This window comes from Carya illinoinensis, chromosome 4, assembly GCF_018687715.1.
Source record: "Carya illinoinensis cultivar Pawnee chromosome 4, C.illinoinensisPawnee_v1, whole genome shotgun sequence".
Classification (NCBI taxonomy): domain Eukaryota; kingdom Viridiplantae; phylum Streptophyta; class Magnoliopsida; order Fagales; family Juglandaceae; genus Carya; species Carya illinoinensis.
This window is the reverse complement of record NC_056755.1, coordinates 14,307,872-14,325,133: the sequence shown is the minus strand read 5'-3', so window position 1 is coordinate 14,325,133 and position 17,262 is coordinate 14,307,872. Positions and strand designations below refer to the sequence as shown.

The 17,262-nt window shown below is 37.9% G+C and overlaps 2 protein-coding genes and 1 long non-coding RNA gene across 10 annotated transcripts; 2 read left to right on the top strand and 1 right to left on the bottom strand.

The window, feature by feature from the left end:
* The first annotated feature begins 847 nt into the window (after positions 1 to 847).
* LOC122306600 lies at positions 848 to 6,716 on the top strand. Of its 6 annotated transcripts, none has more exons than XR_006241482.1 (11): positions 848 to 1,057; positions 1,275 to 1,378; positions 2,145 to 2,286; positions 2,366 to 2,647; positions 2,740 to 2,887; positions 3,948 to 4,916; positions 5,003 to 5,241; positions 5,352 to 5,425; positions 5,808 to 5,911; positions 6,205 to 6,350; positions 6,440 to 6,716. XR_006241482.1 is itself a non-coding variant. In XM_043119028.1 (10 exons), the coding sequence occupies exons 2-10, from the start codon at positions 1,284 to 1,286 to the stop codon at positions 6,231 to 6,233; spliced, it is 2,082 nt and encodes a 693-aa protein (XP_042974962.1). In that variant the 5' UTR covers positions 848 to 1,123; positions 1,278 to 1,283; the 3' UTR covers positions 6,234 to 6,716. The 6 variants fall into 6 exon arrangements, 1 of the variants encoding a protein (XP_042974962.1); XR_006241480.1 differs by having other exon boundaries at positions 848 to 1,123; XR_006241481.1 differs by having other exon boundaries at positions 849 to 1,057; positions 1,278 to 1,378.
* A 6,087-nt stretch (positions 6,717 to 12,803) lies between these two features.
* Positions 12,804 to 17,241, top strand: LOC122307922 (glucan endo-1,3-beta-glucosidase 12-like). 3 transcript variants are annotated; one of them, XM_043121053.1, is made up of 3 exons: positions 12,804 to 13,020; positions 14,895 to 16,220; positions 16,790 to 17,241. In XM_043121053.1, the coding sequence occupies exons 1-3, from the start codon at positions 12,819 to 12,821 to the stop codon at positions 16,828 to 16,830; spliced, it is 1,569 nt and encodes a 522-aa protein (XP_042976987.1). In that variant the 5' UTR covers positions 12,804 to 12,818; the 3' UTR covers positions 16,831 to 17,241. The 3 variants fall into 3 exon arrangements, with proteins under 3 accessions (XP_042976987.1, XP_042976989.1, XP_042976988.1); XM_043121055.1 differs by lacking the exon at positions 12,804 to 13,020 and adding an exon at positions 14,362 to 14,622; XM_043121054.1 differs by lacking the exon at positions 12,804 to 13,020 and adding an exon at positions 14,630 to 14,819.
* Positions 13,449 to 14,418, bottom strand: LOC122307923. The gene is made up of 2 exons (XR_006241860.1): positions 14,277 to 14,418; positions 13,449 to 13,761 (listed from the first exon to the last, which is right to left on the bottom strand). It is a non-coding gene; the product is annotated as an uncharacterized LOC122307923 (long non-coding RNA).
* Positions 17,242 to 17,262: the final 21 nt, after the last annotated feature.

The window sequence follows — 17,262 nt, the reverse complement described above, 5'->3', positions numbered from 1 at the left end:
ATTATTCTTTCAAATAATCTTGCGCCAACCAATTAAGCAGGTTGATTCTTAGGGTCTGATTCTTAGGGTCTCGTTTGGATTGTGAACAAATAATTTTATTATGTTTTGAAAAATGAGAGAGAAAATATTAAATAAAAATATTATAAAATTAAAAATATTGTTAAGATATAATTTTTTAATATTATTTTTATTTTAAAATTTAAAAAAGTTAAATTATCTTTTTTTTTTTAAAAATTTAAAAAAGTCGTAATAATTAGATAAAAAATAAAAAATATTTATATATATGGTGTTTAGATATTGAGATGCGAAGAGATGATTTGAGAGATTTTTACTATTCAAACCACGCTTAAAATCTTTTTTGAATTAAAAAATAATCTCAATTCAACTAACTCGTATTATCATTACAATATTTTTAAAATTTTAAATAAAATATAATAAATAATTTAATTTTTTTAAATATTAAAATAAAAATAATATTAAAAATATATATTTTAATAATATTTTATTCATATTTTTTTTATCTCAATTCCACTCAACCATATATATTATTCAAATTTTAAACATCCGAATCCGTAATTTTAAGATTTAAGTTGGTTTTCGCGGGGATTTACGGGGGAGGAGGAAGGCAATGCGAAGATTTTACACGCAATGAACCGAAACAATGTCGGAGGTTAATTTCCCAGGTTTTCCTGTGGATTTCCGAGAAATCCGTGTCTGTGCGGACAATCGTGGCGGGCAGAGGGAACCAGATCCCGAAGTTGTATTTTACCATTCTAGCCCTCTGTTCCTTCTCATTATCATTGTATCTCCATCCTCTCTTCTCGACACGACACGACGCGACGCGACGCGCCTTCGAATCCAAGCAACACAATATATAGATAAACAAAACTCCAATCCACATATTACTATTTAGAAGATTAAACCAAAAATAAAAATAACACAGAGATCAAAGAGAGAAGCATTTATTGTCCCGTGTCTGGTTGATTTCTCTGCCTTCCTCCTATAGCCGCCGTCCATTTCTCCATCCTGGATTCCCTCCTCCTTATGAAGTTCTTCGGTGATCTCTCCCTCTCCCTCTTCTTCTTCATCGTACTCTGTTCCTCTCTTTCCTTCTCATGGATAGGTCCCCCCTCTCTCTCTCTCTCTCTCTATATATATATATATGTACACACACGTATATGCATGTATGTATATATGTGCGTATATGTAGATGTCTGCGTTTGGGTTTGTGTAAATGTGTTAACGTGGTGACCTGTGTATATAATGGCGTGAAGCAGTGAACTATGGTGAATTTGGTGGGAAACACGTACAGAAGCATTTTGATGGGGAATGGTGACGATGGGCGATGCTGTTTCCCTCTCACAAGTTTGCAAATCGGGTAAACTTTCTGGGTTTTTCGTTTTTATTTCTTTTTTACAGTTGCATGATTAAAAACGCATTTGTTTGTAGGTTAAATTTTTCCAATGCTTAATGCATGTTCTGTGTGGTCATTTTTTTAATTTCATTCGATATTTTTAGGTTATTTGAGTGCGCGCGAAGGTTGATTTATAAGAACGGGGAAGGAGTAGAATGATTTGTACAAGTCCATACGTAAAATGGTGGACCCACCTCAAAGGTGTAAAAAAAAAAAACCTATTTTTTATTAGTGAGACTCAATTTTTTAAAAGGATTTGGGTGAAACTTTTCTATTTAACACTTGTACGTAGCATTACAGACGTTTACGTATGGTGATTTCTGATGTTTCTTCGCTAGCTAATTAGTCAGCTTCTTTTTCATTGCTGATTCATAGTGTCTAATTTGATTCTGGCTTTAGTTAAGGAGTTGAATCGGTTGAGTATGCATGCACTGAAGTTGGTTAATATTGAGTCGTAAGAAATTTCGATTGGGGTTATGCAAAATCAAGTGAGCCTTGGAGTCATAAGATTTTTTGGAATGGGTTTGACTTTTTGCACATTTAAAAAAAAAAAAAAAATCTGTAGAGTATATGTGAGATAGCAGGGTATGGATAAATTAGTAAAATACGTGTGCAAATTTTGTTCATTGGCCAATTAACACTAATGGGGTGGAGCCCTTTACTTTAAAGGGGTAGTTTTTATTTTTTGGTATGATAGGTGATATAATATATTCTGTATATGTGATTGCAGAGACTTGAAGTCTTATCTTTCAGATCTTAGCCTTTTTCTGGCTTGTGAAAGTAAGAAATCGTATATCCTGGTGGACAATCGGCCATGGTTGAGAGACCTGGGCTCAAGACGAGCCCAACTATGGCAATTGATGGTTACCAAGGTGGTTAAAGTACCCTTTTGTGTTTGAATTGCATTGCTTTTGCTTTTACTTAGAGAATGAAGTTTTTTATACAATTCAGTCAAGGTTATCTCCTTTTGCCAACACTAAGGCACGGAGGGACAGAAAGGGAGAAAAGGATTCTTGTTGTAGACCAAACACTAGTAAATCAGACAAGCTCAAGAAATGGTTCTTATTGATTGATGCGGTAACGTTGTCACATAAGAGGGTTCTGCTACCTGTTAAAAAACTTCGCGAGTCTTCTCTTGTTAGCAGCGAGTTGCATAGGACACTGTATGGCTTTATTGTATTTGAAGTTTCATGGAACAATGTCCGAGGTATCAACTACTTGAATGAGCTTCAGGTAATATTTCTTGTACATGCTTCCTATTCTTTCTTCAGTTTATTTTGAATTTTGTTTGTGTCCTATGGTTTTCATGTCATGTCATGTGACAGACCGATACATGTCTGGCTATAGAGGCCAAAGTTATGCAAAGATGGGAATTTGATACCATAGCCCAAGCTGCAAGCTCTATATCTTCATGGTTCTTGGGAACGCTAGATGAACAACTACTCTTGAAAAAATATCTGGATTCTGCCTTAGGTACTCTTCTTCCCTCATTATTCCTGATCTCATTAGAGGAAACTTATCTTTTATGATGTTAGACGTGCTCAGGAGTCTGTTCCTCATCACTGATATGATGTAATTTTAGGTACGGCATGGTGCTGTGTTCTGCTATAACTTTTTGTTTGTACATGTGTGGGGTTATGTTCTGCTGTAACTTCTTGTCTGTGCACGTGTGGAAGAACCGAATTGATTAATAATCATGTTTTGGGAGTTTCATTTATTTGTTTTGCCATATCTTTCTTATTTTGTTAGGGACTTATTTCAGATATAATGTCAGCCTCATAGATTCGTCATGCCCTGTGGAGTATGTACTTGGAAACAAGCAGCAATTTCCATGTATCTAGGGTTTAATATAAATTTGGGATGGATGAAATCACAGTTGATTAATGGGGTTAAAGATTTAGCCAATGTTTTGCTTCTTGCGTTTCATGGGGCTTAAGATTTTAATGCTCTGCTCTTGAAAGGTTTGTTCCTCAGTGTATTAAGATCCATCTGCTGTACCTCAAGTTCTCATCTTTTAAACATTATCAGGCATTTTTCTTTTAAATATCAAAGCAAGTGGGAATAAAAACTTCTGAACTGGTGTTCATCAGAGACCTGATCAATAAGGCTCCTAAACGCTTATTATCAATAGGCTACATACATCAGATATTGTCTGCAATAGGGATGAGTGGCTGCTTTTCATTTTTTTCCATCTTTTTTAAGTTTTTGGTGGTGGGGAGCCCAAGAAAGATTATAAAACTTGTCCTTAAACCTTGTCATCAACTGTTTTTTGTTTTTTTTAACCAGCTTTAGACCCCTTTATATTATTTGTCTTTCTTTTCAGCTTTCTGTTGCTTACCATATTTTGCTCACTGATATTGAAAACTTAACATTTTTTTTAAATACATATATTTTGAAATTTTCCCTTAAAAGTTAAAAAGTGTTAAATTGTTTCTGTATGCCACTTGAATGGCTGCTGGAACTGTATTATTTATGTACTTCTGACCTGAATGAGCATTCTTATTAATCTCAATTTTATCTTCATCCTTTTCAGGAGAAGTATTCTTTGATGCTGGAGAAAATTTCTCCAAGGCTATCCCTTTTAGTAATGATGATGAAAATGTCTGCCAGGCTGATCTGTATGTTGAGGATAATTGTTTCCACTGCCTTGGTGGCAATTATAGTCTATATTTCGCTACTGATGAAAATAGAAGTGTGCCACACACGCCACCTCCACTCAGTGAGCTTTATAAGAGAAAAGAAGTAATGAAGTCCATTAGGACAGGAGTTGAAGTTGATACTTATTCTGAGAAAATACAAGAAATTGACAACTCATCAGAAAACTCCAAAGCCTTTTCCTGTGATTACAAAGATGCAGTTGAAGCTACACAGTACAGGGATATCTTGATTTTGTTTAGGTTCAATGACCGTGATCTCCCTTTTAAATTAGAGCAAATAATGATGTCTGATTTGCGGTTACTTACCTTGTTAGAGGCTGGGCTTCCATCTTGGGTTATCTTCCTTCAGTCATACCCAGGGTTTTGCCATCTTTATCGCCCATGGATGTGCCCTTTAGCAAGAGTTTTGTATGTTCTCATCTCAGTTGTCACTGTTCTCATAGGATTTTATGATTTATACAAAAATGTCCCAGTTCTCAAGGTAACCGCATTTCGATTGTGTGGGCCTCTGTTGGATTGGATAGAGACTTGGGAGATGGTGTCAAGGATCAAATACTTGGGAACAATGCTATTTTTACATAATTTTCAGAAGGCTTTTAAGTGGTTTCTTACAATTACACATGCTGCTCGATCTTTCCTTTTGGTTTTTACCCAGCCACTGGCACACCCTCTTCTGGGTTTCATTGAATTTCTTCTTCCAGTTTGGAATGTGTTTATGGAAGTCATGCAGAGCTTCTGTTCAGTCATTTGGATCGTGATTGGGTCTTCTATCAGTTTAGTGGAGAATCTGATTGAGATCTTACTATTGCCAATATGTTTTAGCCTCTCGGTTATCAGGAGCATTGGTAACTCATCTGTGTTAGTTTTAAATGAGGGCATATAATTAATAAGGTATGCCACTGATTGTACTCTTTTTTGTGATATACTGCAGCAATGACCATTTTGTATCCAATATCTTGGATCCTTTGGGAAATGCTTTATGCTCCAGTTCGAATAATACTTACTTCAGCCAGTTTCATGGCTTTCATTTCTACCGGCTTGTATGAGATGCTTGGAGAAATGTGGCAATTTGTTAGTAGCATTTTCCAGCTTGCTTCAGCCTCGGGGGCAACAGTGAGCACATATGAAGTTTCCATGTGGCGTTCACTTTGGAATGATCTATTTTCCCAGGTTGTAAGCAATTGTAGAATTGCATCTGATAATGTGATAATGTCAAGTTAGGCAAGTAAATTGCTAAGAAGATCATTTGCCGATTATGATAATTTTCCTTTTGCTTTCAGGTCTTCCGTGCTCTAAGAAGTATAGTAAATGGTTTTGTTGCCTTCTTCAGCGCCTGCAACAGGCATCGGCTTAGGTATGCTTAATTAGTTATTGTACTTTTGTATCTCACTAGAATTGCTTGTTTCCTTCAAACTCCTTCACATCCTATAATAAAACGGATATTTTCATAGATCTCTTAGGCAATGGCAGCAGAAATGTTAGGTGTAAAATGATAGTTTCAAGATTTTTTTGGGTTGTAGAAATCACCCGGCAACAAAATTGGTCTTTTTTTTTTTAAAACAAATCAAATTCTTGTACAAGCATTATGCACTTAATTCCTGTGGTCTTCACTGTGTTCCCAATTTTGACTGAAGCTTCTAATGGGCACTTGGTAGCTCTTTTGCATTTGAGTTTAAGCTTTCCCAAAATTCTCGTTCGACTCTTGTTGATGATTGTTTTGATTTGATGCTATGCAGCATTTATAATCATATACAGGAGTTCATCCAAAGATTATTTGGTCAAGCCCATAGATCATGGTGTGCAGAACACAGGCAGTACAACATCCAGGACTCTGAATCCCGTAAGTAGCCAATTTTCCGTATGCATATAATATCCATGTTTGGTGGTTTGGTGCATGCCACTTTTGTCATGATACTTTATGCTCTAGTTAGAGATCCAGTTCCCCAGTGAACCATTAATTCCATGGTGCCAGAGGTGCCAATTGAGAAGAAGCGGCCATGTCCCGGATGACATTTGACGGCGTTTTAAGTTGTTTTTTATTGATTGTGGTTTTTGCAGATTTTGATTGATTTCATGGTTTTTGCAGTTACATATATTCTTTATGCAGATTTCGATTGATTTTGGTTTTTGCAGTTAGAAGAGAGGAGGAGAATTCACATTAACTGAAGCCCCATCTGTATTTTAAACAAAAAATAATATAAAAAATCATTGATAAACATAACAAAGAGCTATATTTCAAAGAAAATGGAGAAGAACAAGCCATCCCAGTGAAAGTAATTGTAAGTAGCTCATTCTTTTGTTCTTTGCAGTCAAATTTTGGACCTTCTGATCCCCTTCTCTAAGTTTTGACCCTTTTTGGTTATTGTAGATGCATTTCCCAAGATAAAGGTTTAGGCATTGTATCTAAATAGTCAGTTTGGAGAATGTAAATGGTATGTATGTTCGGCCTGTATATTCCTATGAAAGCTTGAAAAGCATATCAATGATTGATGTAACTTTTGATTATAGCGTTCATAAATTCTGTATTTATTCACTTTTATTTTTTTAAAAGAATTGCGCAGCGCTTGTGCACTCGCAACTGGAACTATCATTTCTCATATTATAATTTACAATATAATCTCAAATCGACTATCCTTTTATGAGTATATACCTGCATTTTTTTATTATTTTAGTGTATTTTATTTTCTACGCATAACATGTTACTTTTATTTTTATTTTTATTTTTATTTTTTATTTTTTATTTTTTTTCTGGGTTCGTTTTGGCATTTTTCCTTATAATTAAGATTAAACATATGAACTCTCCTGTAGTATATAGTATATTAATAAAATTATTTTCTTTAATTAAAATTAAACATATGCATTGATGGATATATTAATAAAATCTTTATCTTAAATTATGTTTATATTGTCTTTTCTTATTACATATATATTACAATGTACATAAGGAGTTGTTTCTCTTTCATTTCTCCCAACAGTAGAACATAGGGGATTGTTGACCGTTTATCCCTTAAAATATTCTTAGACAAACAGAAAATATGTCATTTGACATGGATTAAAAGAGTTTGAAACGGACATAACACTCAACACACAAAGATACCGTTGTGTTTGGGACAAAATTTGTTGGTTTGTGTGTTCGTAACATTCCCAAACACTATATAAACAAAAAATACTTCTCTATTTCTAATTTTAGCATTTTTCTCTAATTATTACTCAAACATAAAAATCAATACAATTTCTATAAACTTCAAAACAAAAATAACATTTGAACAACTTTTTGTAATGAAACCACATCATTTTGTAAAACTACTAGATCAAAATCGTTGTCTTGACGTTGTCTTGGTGGTTTTGGAAAATGACGTCATTTTGTTACAAGTGTTTAATTCTCTCTCTCTCCCCTCCACCGCGTCATTTTTTCTCTTCCCCTTATCAGCCGGCTACTTTCTTCTTTCTCTTTCTGTCCTCTCCCTTACCGTCCCCTCCAGCAATCACTGGTCATCTCTTCTCATTCCTTTCGTCTTTTGGTCTTTTTTATCTCTCTCTCATCTTACTCCTCACATTCTTCCAGTTTTCTTTTCACTTTTACATGGACGTGGGTAGTGTTATGGATCTTCACTCTTCATGGCCGTGGCCGTGCTTACTGTCTTCTAGAAGCCCACGACTATGAATTAAATAATTAACGATAACTATCCTATTGTTAATATATTAAATATAAGTTAACTATGTAAAATAATTTTAAAGGAAATTTGGTCATTCCCTCAATGTTGTGAATTCCGTTCCATACCAACTGGGGTTGAAATTTTCCGTTCTAATGTAGTGTTCGGTACACTATACCACTCCGTTCCATTTCGCTCTAAATTTTGGCAATTCCAATTCCATTTCGGCCATTTCAGTCCAATCCTAGTCGGAATGAGCATTTTGGTCCTCATTTTGTTTGATAGTTTTTGTAATTTTTTTTTGTACTTATACGATATTTTTATAAATTTTTAATCTAGATAGTATTTAATTAATTCTAAAATATAAATTGTATTTATATAATTTTAATTTTTTGTTACTTTAAATATTTTCCCTCAGTCTCTCTCTCTCTCTCTTAAATATTATTATTTTTCTTTGTTTTTGTGTCTTAGCTTAAGTTTGTATTTTTTAACGAGTAATATTATATATAGTCGTGAAATGTACAAGAGCCGTGTATTTGCTTTGAAAAAGAATATGGTCCACTATTAAAAAATTAATTTATTTTCATATGAATTATGTGCTTATTCACTTTTTTCAAAGTGGTTGTATGGTACTTAGGCATTCACGACTGCAACTATTATCTCTCTCTCTCTCTCTCTCTCTCTCTCTCTCTCTATCATATATTCATTTTATAAATTTTCAATTTAGACCAAGTTCGTCCTAGTTCTTTGGCAGAAGTCAAGCAGTGCATTAAAGCTGAACTCACCTTGTCGACCCTCGTGTTTGGCAAGAGGGGCTGAGTGGCATGTAAAGATCGGGCTCGCCCTAATTCTTTAGTGGAGGTTAAGCAGCACGTTAAGGCTGAATTCGCCTCGCTGACTCTTATGCTTGGTAAGAGGTGTCGAGTGGCATGTAAAGGCTAGGTGGAGGTTCGAGTGCAGAAGTCAACCCGGGTATTGTAAGCAGTCACTGAGATTTGCAAATCTGAGTTGTTTTGCTAGAGAGTGGCAAAAGTCATGGGCGTTTCGTTGGAGGAGACAGTCTTCTAGAAGTTATGTCGGGTAGTTGTGGGACTAAACCGTACTCCACCCCTTTAGGCCTCCTAAGGGAGGTCGTTTGCCCTTCGCCTTGATGGAGACAAGGTAAATTGTTCTAGTAGCTGCAAGGTTGGACCCGCTCTCCTCTGTGGGGGAGGTCGGGTTAATGCAGGGGTTAGTCCTGCTTGTTGACCCTTATAGAGAGGTAGTCTGTTCGAGCAATTTGTGAATGGACCTGCTTCTGCCCATTAACACCACCAGAAAGGTAAGTGAGGGTCAAGCTGGCTCTGTACCCACTCTTCGTCATGGTGTAAGTCGGGGTAAGTTATTTGGGTAGCCATGAGGTCAAGTTCGCTCTCTTCCGTGGGGGAGGTCAAGCTAGCATGGGGCTAGTCCTGCCTGTTGACCCTCACAGAGAGGTAGTCTATTTGGGAAGTGTCTGACTGGACCTTCTCCCGCTTGTTGACTTATACGAGGAAAGTAAGTTGTCTAGCCGTTGAAGACTAGCTCGCACTTCACTGCGGGAGGGATTAAGTAGTCATAGGCATTACATCCATCCATTTGGTATCCCGCGGGGGAAGATAAGTGTTGGAGGGCTGATGGGCAATTTGCTCTTTGTTGTGATGGAGATGGGGTAATGTTCGGGGGTCTGAGGGGCCAACATGCTCTCCTTTGTGGGAGAGGTTGGGCTGCCACTAGCGCTACAGGTGACCCTCGTGGTCAAATAGTCTATTTGGGTAATTTCTGATTGAATCCACTTGCCTGTTGATATCACAGGGAAGGTAAATGAGGGCTAAGCTGGTGCTATGCCCACTCTTCATCGTGGTGGTGGTCGGAATAAGTTGTTAGGGTAGCCGCAGGGCTGGGCTTGCCCTCTTCTGTGAGGGAGGTCGGGTTAGTGTAGGGGCTAATACCAAATACCACAATTGGCCTGGCCATTAATGCAAATAATATTCAAATACCAAATTCGCTCTCTATATAACCTCCTCAAACTAAAAGAAGTTTTTGGGAAGATTAAAGAAAGAAACTCTTCTTCCTTGGTAAAGAATTATTCGAATAATTCCGAACCTAATCTTTTTAAAAAAGTGCATACAGTACTTTTTGTGTTTATGGGCCAAAATTTTAACACATGAAAGTCGAAGTATATATTTTATTCGATACATACTTTTTTTTTTTTTAGGATTCGTTGTAATAATGAGAAAGATTTATGCGTATATGCAGAAATCAATTGAAAATATCAAAATCCAATAAATCGGCTTGAGTCAGCTTACTAATGGGATGCCCTAACGCGTTACAAAATTTTGCTTTAGCCAATGATCCAATTAGAGGAATAATTGGAACTATCATATTGAGCTTCTTGGAAGCATTAAATATTATAAATGAACTTTCTAGCATTTGACTCCGCATCATTGAAGTATTTGTTTGTTGACCCTTGTAGGGAGGTAAGTTGTTCAGACAGTTTGGGATTGACACCACTCCTTTACGAGTATGAGGAATGTAAGTTATCGGGTAGCCGATGGCCGGTATCATTATTGTCGGGTGTGAGGATGACCATTATTGTTGTAGTGGCTATATAAGTCATCAATATCCTTTCTTAGCTCTCTAATAAACTCTTCAGCCTTCTCTTCCCCAAGGATGTCAACAAAGAAAAATTGTATAATTTTCAACTTATATCAGGGGTCAAGGATTGCAGCCACAAGTAATAATCTATTTATCTTCACAAGATCCCTCCAATATTTATTATATTTTGATTTCATCCTCATAGCCGTAGCAAATAACAATCCCTCACTGTTAGTATAACTCTGTTGCAAGTGTTCATGAATCCTTGAAAACTAGTCGAAGTACAAGTTCGTAGTACAATATTTGGATCCAGATATCCGCATAGTTGTATCATAAAACAACTTAAAAAAAATCAACAAAAGACTTCACATGATCCCAATTAATTGCATCTGGCGCATCGAGCCCCCTTCTCCCCCCAATAGACTCCATCAAAGCATACCTCAGACCCCCATCCTCGGCCTCCTTTTGCTAGAACGCTCTTTTTTACTTCTCCACGACATCCAACATCATATATGTCAAGTTCCATCGAGTCGGAACGTCCAAACACAACATGGCAGAACATGGAATCTGAAGTTGTTCTGCTATTGCCTTAAACTTGCCAAACCTTTAGGGGGAAGCCCTTACATATTTCACAATATTGCGGACTTTTGGTAATTGAGTCATCAACCTCCTTCAATCCTTCAAAAACAATGAGGTTAATGATATGAGCACAACATCGAACATGTATAAACTCGTGTCCACGAATGATCATCTTTTACCGTTGTATTCATCTTGAACCACTCAATTGAAGTGTCATCAGCACTGGCATTGTCAACTGTGATACAAAGGATTTTTTTAATACCCTAGTCTTGAATACAATCATCCATCATTGCACCAATGGATGCACCATTGTGATTAACAATCTCTTTAAATCCAATTATCCGTTTATGCAGCATCCACTCACTGTTAATAAAGTGAGTTGTGATACACATGTAGCCTACATTTTGTATGAACGTCCAGTGGTGAATGTTACTCTTTGGCTAGTCCGACTAAACATCTCCTTCATTTCCGTCTTCTCTATCACATGTCTCTTCAATCAATCTCGCATAACTGTATATTATGAAGGCATGAGAAAACGTGGCTCAAGACAGCGCATAAATTTTTTGAAGCCTTTTTTGTCAATTGTGGTAAAAGGCATCTTATCAGTAATGATCAACTGTAGTCAATCATGCTCAATGGGCATATCTGCCATCTTCTTCTCTTCATTGAACATATCTTCATATTCTAATTCTATTTCTATTGGAAGTCGACTACTTGCATAGGAAGTAGCTATTCTAGATGCTGGTTTAAATGCTGCCCTAGATGGGGCTCTAGGGATGGAAGTACACGTTGTCGTCGGGGTGGAAGCCCCCGTCGGTGTAGGAGCACTATCATTGTCTCAATAATCTCTACTTCCACTAGGTCTAGCATCCATACTATTTGAAATCAAAGAAGCTGAAAAATTAAATTAAAAGTAGGGAGTTAGTTGTTAAATAAAAAAAATGTAAATACCGTAAATTAAATAGCAAAACCATCACAAATTTGAGAAGTAGCATTAGATACTTATAGCAGTTTCAAAAAGAGTATATGCAGGTTGGTGAGAAAGCATGCTTTTTGTGCTTAAAGCTCACCACTAAAATCACAATTTTCAGCCTAACAATCTGTAAACTAGTTAGAATTGTGGTAAATTATGTAATCTTTTAGTTTTTACCATGCCAACTAATTTGTGTTGCTGTGTAAGCCATCTAGAATCAATGTTACGCCAAAGTAAAAGTAGTAACAAAGATGTCAATCATGAAGTACAAAGAGCATCTAGTATTCATATATAGATGCCAATTGTCCAATCACAAATCGTTTACAATCTCTTCATCTTTCATAAAAGTTTACCATATTCGTAGGTGCCATTGTGCAAGTCTATAAACTCTTTTCGCATTAATCCACAATGGTTAATGTATTCATCACGTGTTGGAGTTTTATAGCATAATAAATATTAGTATGGTCAAGATATTTTATAGCAAATGACATTAGGTCATTGGTTTCCACTTTCCAAATGAGAGAATCATGTTCGAATAATTAAAAAAAAATTAGCATGAGCCTTTTATGTTTGGGGTTGTTCGACAATACATGAGATGAATAATAAGTGAATAATTATATATATATATATTTATAGATATTCTAGTAAAGATAAATATTAATTACAAGAAAAATATTTCTTTGTGATAAATTATTTGTTAAAAAATAAATATTTTTTATTAAAAAACAAGTCAATTGTGATCATAAATAACTGAAAAATATTATTTTTTTGAGAGCACTCTTTCCACCAAAGGACTGAATTTTGACTCCTTATATTTTTTAATCTCTTCCTCTTCTCTCTCGATCTCAACAACCGTGTCTACCAACTCCACCTTTTACCCTTTCCCCCACTCTATATTCCATGAATTTCAACCAATTTTGGTGACTATGAAAAGCTCAACTTCAAAGCGGAGAGTCAATGATGGCTTTAATAGAGAGATTGGTTGGGAGCTCAGGCCGGGTGGCATGCTTGTTCAAAGGCGAGATGTTGGGGATGCCTCGTCTGGGTCTATGATCAAGATCAAAGCCTCCCATGGTTCTTATCATCATGATATCACTGTCCCTGCCCATTGTGCCCAATCCACTTTCGGTAATCATCAACATACAACTAATTTCTGGGTTCCTTTTGTTTTACTCTATTTGTGTCAATTTTTTGGGTATTTTCGCCCCTTTCCTCGTTTGGTGCATTTCACTTTCACCTTTTGGTCTTTGGGTCATTGCCATAAAAGCAAGTCTTATAATTTTTTGTCCTTTCAGCGAGTTTAGAAGGAATTCGAACTTAATCTTTCTCCATGAAGACCATGAGTTCAGCATTGACCTCTATAATTCAATAGGCAATTGCTTCTCGAAAACAATTAGCACCATGTATGTATATAGTAAGAGAGATTTTTTATTTTATTATATATTAATATATATATAGCTTGTTTTGTTATTTTATCAATTAATTAGGAGTTACCTAGATATCACAAATTTATATGGCAGTTTTTAGTATTCGAAAACAGACTTTAAAATGAACTATAAAGAAAATGAAATCTAATTTTTTCTTAAAGACATTTCCACAAACACCTTCTGTTCACTGTCCAAAATCAAGAACCATGATAAAATTTATCACATATTCACAATCATTTTCTCAATACAAACATATTCCTACAATCTACACAATCCAAAATCAATAACCATATTCATATATAGAATATAATTCCATGTAACTAAAAGGTATAAATTTAAAACCCAAAAATTACTGTTTGATGGCGGTGTGAACTGTGAACACGGCAGGACGACGGCAACCTGGTGGCTAGTGGCACTGGGGTGCGAAGAGCTAAGATAGATTCTGAGAGAAGAAGAAACAAAGAAGAAAGGCGTGAGTCGTGAGGCATGAGCTGTGAGGCATGCGAGTCTATGACGGTGCGTGCGAGAGATAGAAAGAGTGATAGTGAGAGTGAGAGTGTGAGTGAGAGTGAGAGCCAGAGGCCAGAGGTCACCGAGAGAAGAAGAAAAGGCCATAAAGTTATTAAAAAGGATCAAAATGACGTCATTTCTATTTAAATGGAATGACGTCGTATAAGCTAGGATTAGAATAAAATTGTAAAATAAACACAAATATAGAATAACGTCATTTTACATTTATATTTATTTAAAATTAATCGGAGTACTGAGTCGGAATTAAATATATTTTACATCTGTATTTATTTAAAATTAATCAGAATTCGGAATTTGAATTTTGGATTCCTATTTGACTCCGACTCGGACTCCAAACTCCCATTAACTTGTTGAACCTATTCCAATTTCTGATTCCGATTTCTGAAATTATGAAATAAAAAATTTCAGACATGCGCACAGCCGTACCTAAAAGGTTTAAATGGCATTCGGTAATATGAATTTAGAATGAATGGTAGTAGGTCTGGACTGTCAGCCTTTTGTTCTTTGTCACTTGGGCTGAGACGATGGACTCCACCGCATGACTCCCTCGATCTCCCTAATATTCTCTCCCTCCTTCCCTTCCTCCAATAGCCTCTCACTCTGCCATCCACTCCCTAGTCCACTTACTCCTGCCAGCTCTATCACCTGCTTCCCTGCAGAGTACAGCCAAACCTCTCTCCCTCCCTCCTGCTCTGTTTCGCTACGAACCAGAGCATGGCTCGCCTTGCCTGGTCTTTCTTTCTCTTTTTTCATTATATCTTACATGTTTCTGGTAGGGAACTTCTGTTTACTTTCTCATTTTCCGTTTCGTTTCTGTTTCTACAATGGTGGGATTTTTTTAGGAGAGAAAAAAGAAAGGGAGAATGCTTGTAAAGCAGATGGCTTGTCATGCATTTATACAGCTCTTCCTTGTTTTACCCTCTCACTTCTTTCGTTTTACGTTGAAGCCAACAAATACGTCGCATTGTCGTACATTCTTCACCTTTGATACTATTCCATGTTGTGTTTGGTTTTCTTGATGCGCGTATGTTCTACATTTTGCAGATGCCGGTTCCATCGGAGTGAACTACGGCCGTATCGCTAACAACCTTCCCTCGGCAGCAAAGGTGGTGGAGCTTCTCAAATCTCATGGCCTAGAGCGTGTCAAGGTCTTCGACACCGACCCGGCAGTCCTCAAAGCCTTATCCGGATCCGGAATCAGGGTCACGGTGGACCTCCCCAATGAGCTTCTCTTCGCCGCTGCCAGGAGCAAGTCCTTCGCCTCCACTTGGGTACAGAGTAACATTGCGGCCTACTACCCCTCCACCGAGATCGAAGCCATTGCCGTGGGAAACGAAGTCTTCGCGGACAAACGCAACACAACCCGGTTCCTCGTACCCGCGATGAAAAACATCCACGACGCTCTTGTAAAGTACAACCTTAACCACGCCATAAAAGTCTCTTCCCCCATTGCCCTCAGCTCCCTCCAAAACTCTTACCCGTCTTCGGTCGGGTCGTTCAGGCCAGAACTAGTTGAACCCGTTTTCAGACCCATGTTGGACTTCCTCCGCCAAACCGGTTCGTTCCTTATGGTCAATGCGTACCCGTTCTTCGCCTACGAGTCAAACTCTGACGTAATCTCGCTGGACTACGCTCTGTTCCGTGAAAACCCGGGTGTAGTGGACTCCGGCAATGGGTTACGGTACTTCAGCTTATTTGACGCTCAGGTCGACGCTGTTTTTGCCGCCTTATCCGCATTGAAATACGACGACATCAAAATGGTCGTAACGGAAACGGGTTGGCCTTCTGAGGGGGACGAGAATGAAGTAGGTGCGTCGATACAGAACGCGGCGGCGTACAACGGAAATCTGGTACGTAGGATCTTGACCGGCGGCGGGACCCCTTTGAGACCCAAAGCGGATCTGACCGTCTATCTCTTCGCTCTCTTCAACGAGAACAAGAAAGACGGTCCCACTTCGGAGCGAAACTACGGGCTATTCTATCCCAACGAGCAGAAAGTTTACGACATACCGTTAACAGTGGAGGGCTTGAAGGATTACCACGATAACAGGCCACCGGCCATAGGTAATCAAACGGTGACGACCCCGGTCAGCGGTGGTGGAGGGGGAGTTTCGACGAGCTCTTCAGGAAACAGGTGGTGCGTGGCGAATGGTGAGATGGGGAAGGAGAAGCTGCAGGCGGCTCTAGACTTCGCATGTGGCGAAGGAGGGGCGGACTGCCGTCCGATCCAGCCGGGTGCCTCGTGTTACGATCCCAACACACTCCAAGCCCACGCTTCGTTCGCCTTCAACAGCTATTACCAGAAGGAGGGTCGTGCGGGAGGTAGTTGTTACTTTGGTGGCGCGGCGTACGTAGTCACGCAACAACCTAGTGCGTATTCTATAACCCCCTTCTCTCTCTCTCTCTCTCTCTCTCTCTCTCTGTGGCAAATCATTTCAATTTCATTTCTTTATTTTTTTAATTTGTGAAATTATATACCTGCGCACTTTAATTTTAGATTTGTCCACGGTTTAGCAAAAATGCTATATGTGGTTGCTACCATGCGCCGGATTGAAATGGGTCCGGCGGTGGTACTGGAAGCCACGTCAAAAAACAGGCAAGTCTGTGAAGGCTGCAAGGAACAGTAGAAAGAAGGTTAGCACGCCATGTCTGTCCGTGAATACTTTTCTTGATGACATGGCGTGAGAATATTGGATAAGACTGTGAATCTATCTACTGTTCTTGATAAGTAGGACCGTGTCACAGTGTTAGCAGCTTCGAGGAGTTCTTCCGGAATTCTTTGTTCGTAAGAAGAAAAGTAATTCCCAATAATGAAGGGGAAGGGTTTTGTTTTGTCATTTGGTTGCTGAAAATAACACTTGAACAATCCTGGTGGGATGGCTTTTGCTGCTTTTGGCTTAAAAAAAGGGTGCTTTTGTGTGTGTGTGTTTTTTTTGCAGAGTTTGGGAAGTGCGAGTATCCCACTGGGACTGGACACTGAAGAGAGAGCATGCAATGGGGAACTGAGAATGGTCGACCCAAGATTTGCAGTCGTGATCGAGAGAGAGATAGAGAGAGAGAGAGGGTTTACAATAGCATTACTATTATTTATTGTAGGTGTTTAATCGGTAGTAATAATTTTGGGGTTCTGAACTCTTTTTGTACTAATGTCGGTAGGAATAGTAGGATGGTGTCAACAGACAATGAGCTGGGAATGTTTCATCTCTAATTAATAACCTCCATCAATCCCTTATTAACTATAACTCCTCATTAGTTTGTTGGTTTGCATGTCGCAAGTCGCCTTGTCATGGCATTTTGAGGTTCTCACTTCCCTTGGATTCTCGCTTGAAAAACATGTTGGGTTTCTTTTTATTTTATTTTTTTATTAATAGAAATGATCTTTCCCTCTCCATTCTACTTTCATTTTATTGTA

Coding starts and splice junctions, on each gene's coding strand:
- LOC122306600 (XM_043119028.1), top strand. CDS start 1,284: ATGGTGAATTTGGTGGGAAACACGTACAGAAGCATTTTGATGGGGAAT. Junction 2,287..2,365: donor GGCAATTGATGGTTACCAAG/GTGGTTAAAGTA, acceptor TATACAATTCAG/TCAAGGTTATCTCCTTTTGC. Junction 5,426..5,807: donor TGCAACAGGCATCGGCTTAG/GTATGCTTAATT, acceptor GATGCTATGCAG/CATTTATAATCATATACAGG.
- LOC122307922 (XM_043121053.1), top strand. CDS start 12,819: ATGAAAAGCTCAACTTCAAAGCGGAGAGTCAATGATGGCTTTAATAGA. Junction 13,021..14,894: donor TTGTGCCCAATCCACTTTCG/GTAATCATCAAC, acceptor TACATTTTGCAG/ATGCCGGTTCCATCGGAGTG. Junction 16,221..16,789: donor CGTAGTCACGCAACAACCTA/GTGCGTATTCTA, acceptor TTTTTTTTGCAG/AGTTTGGGAAGTGCGAGTAT.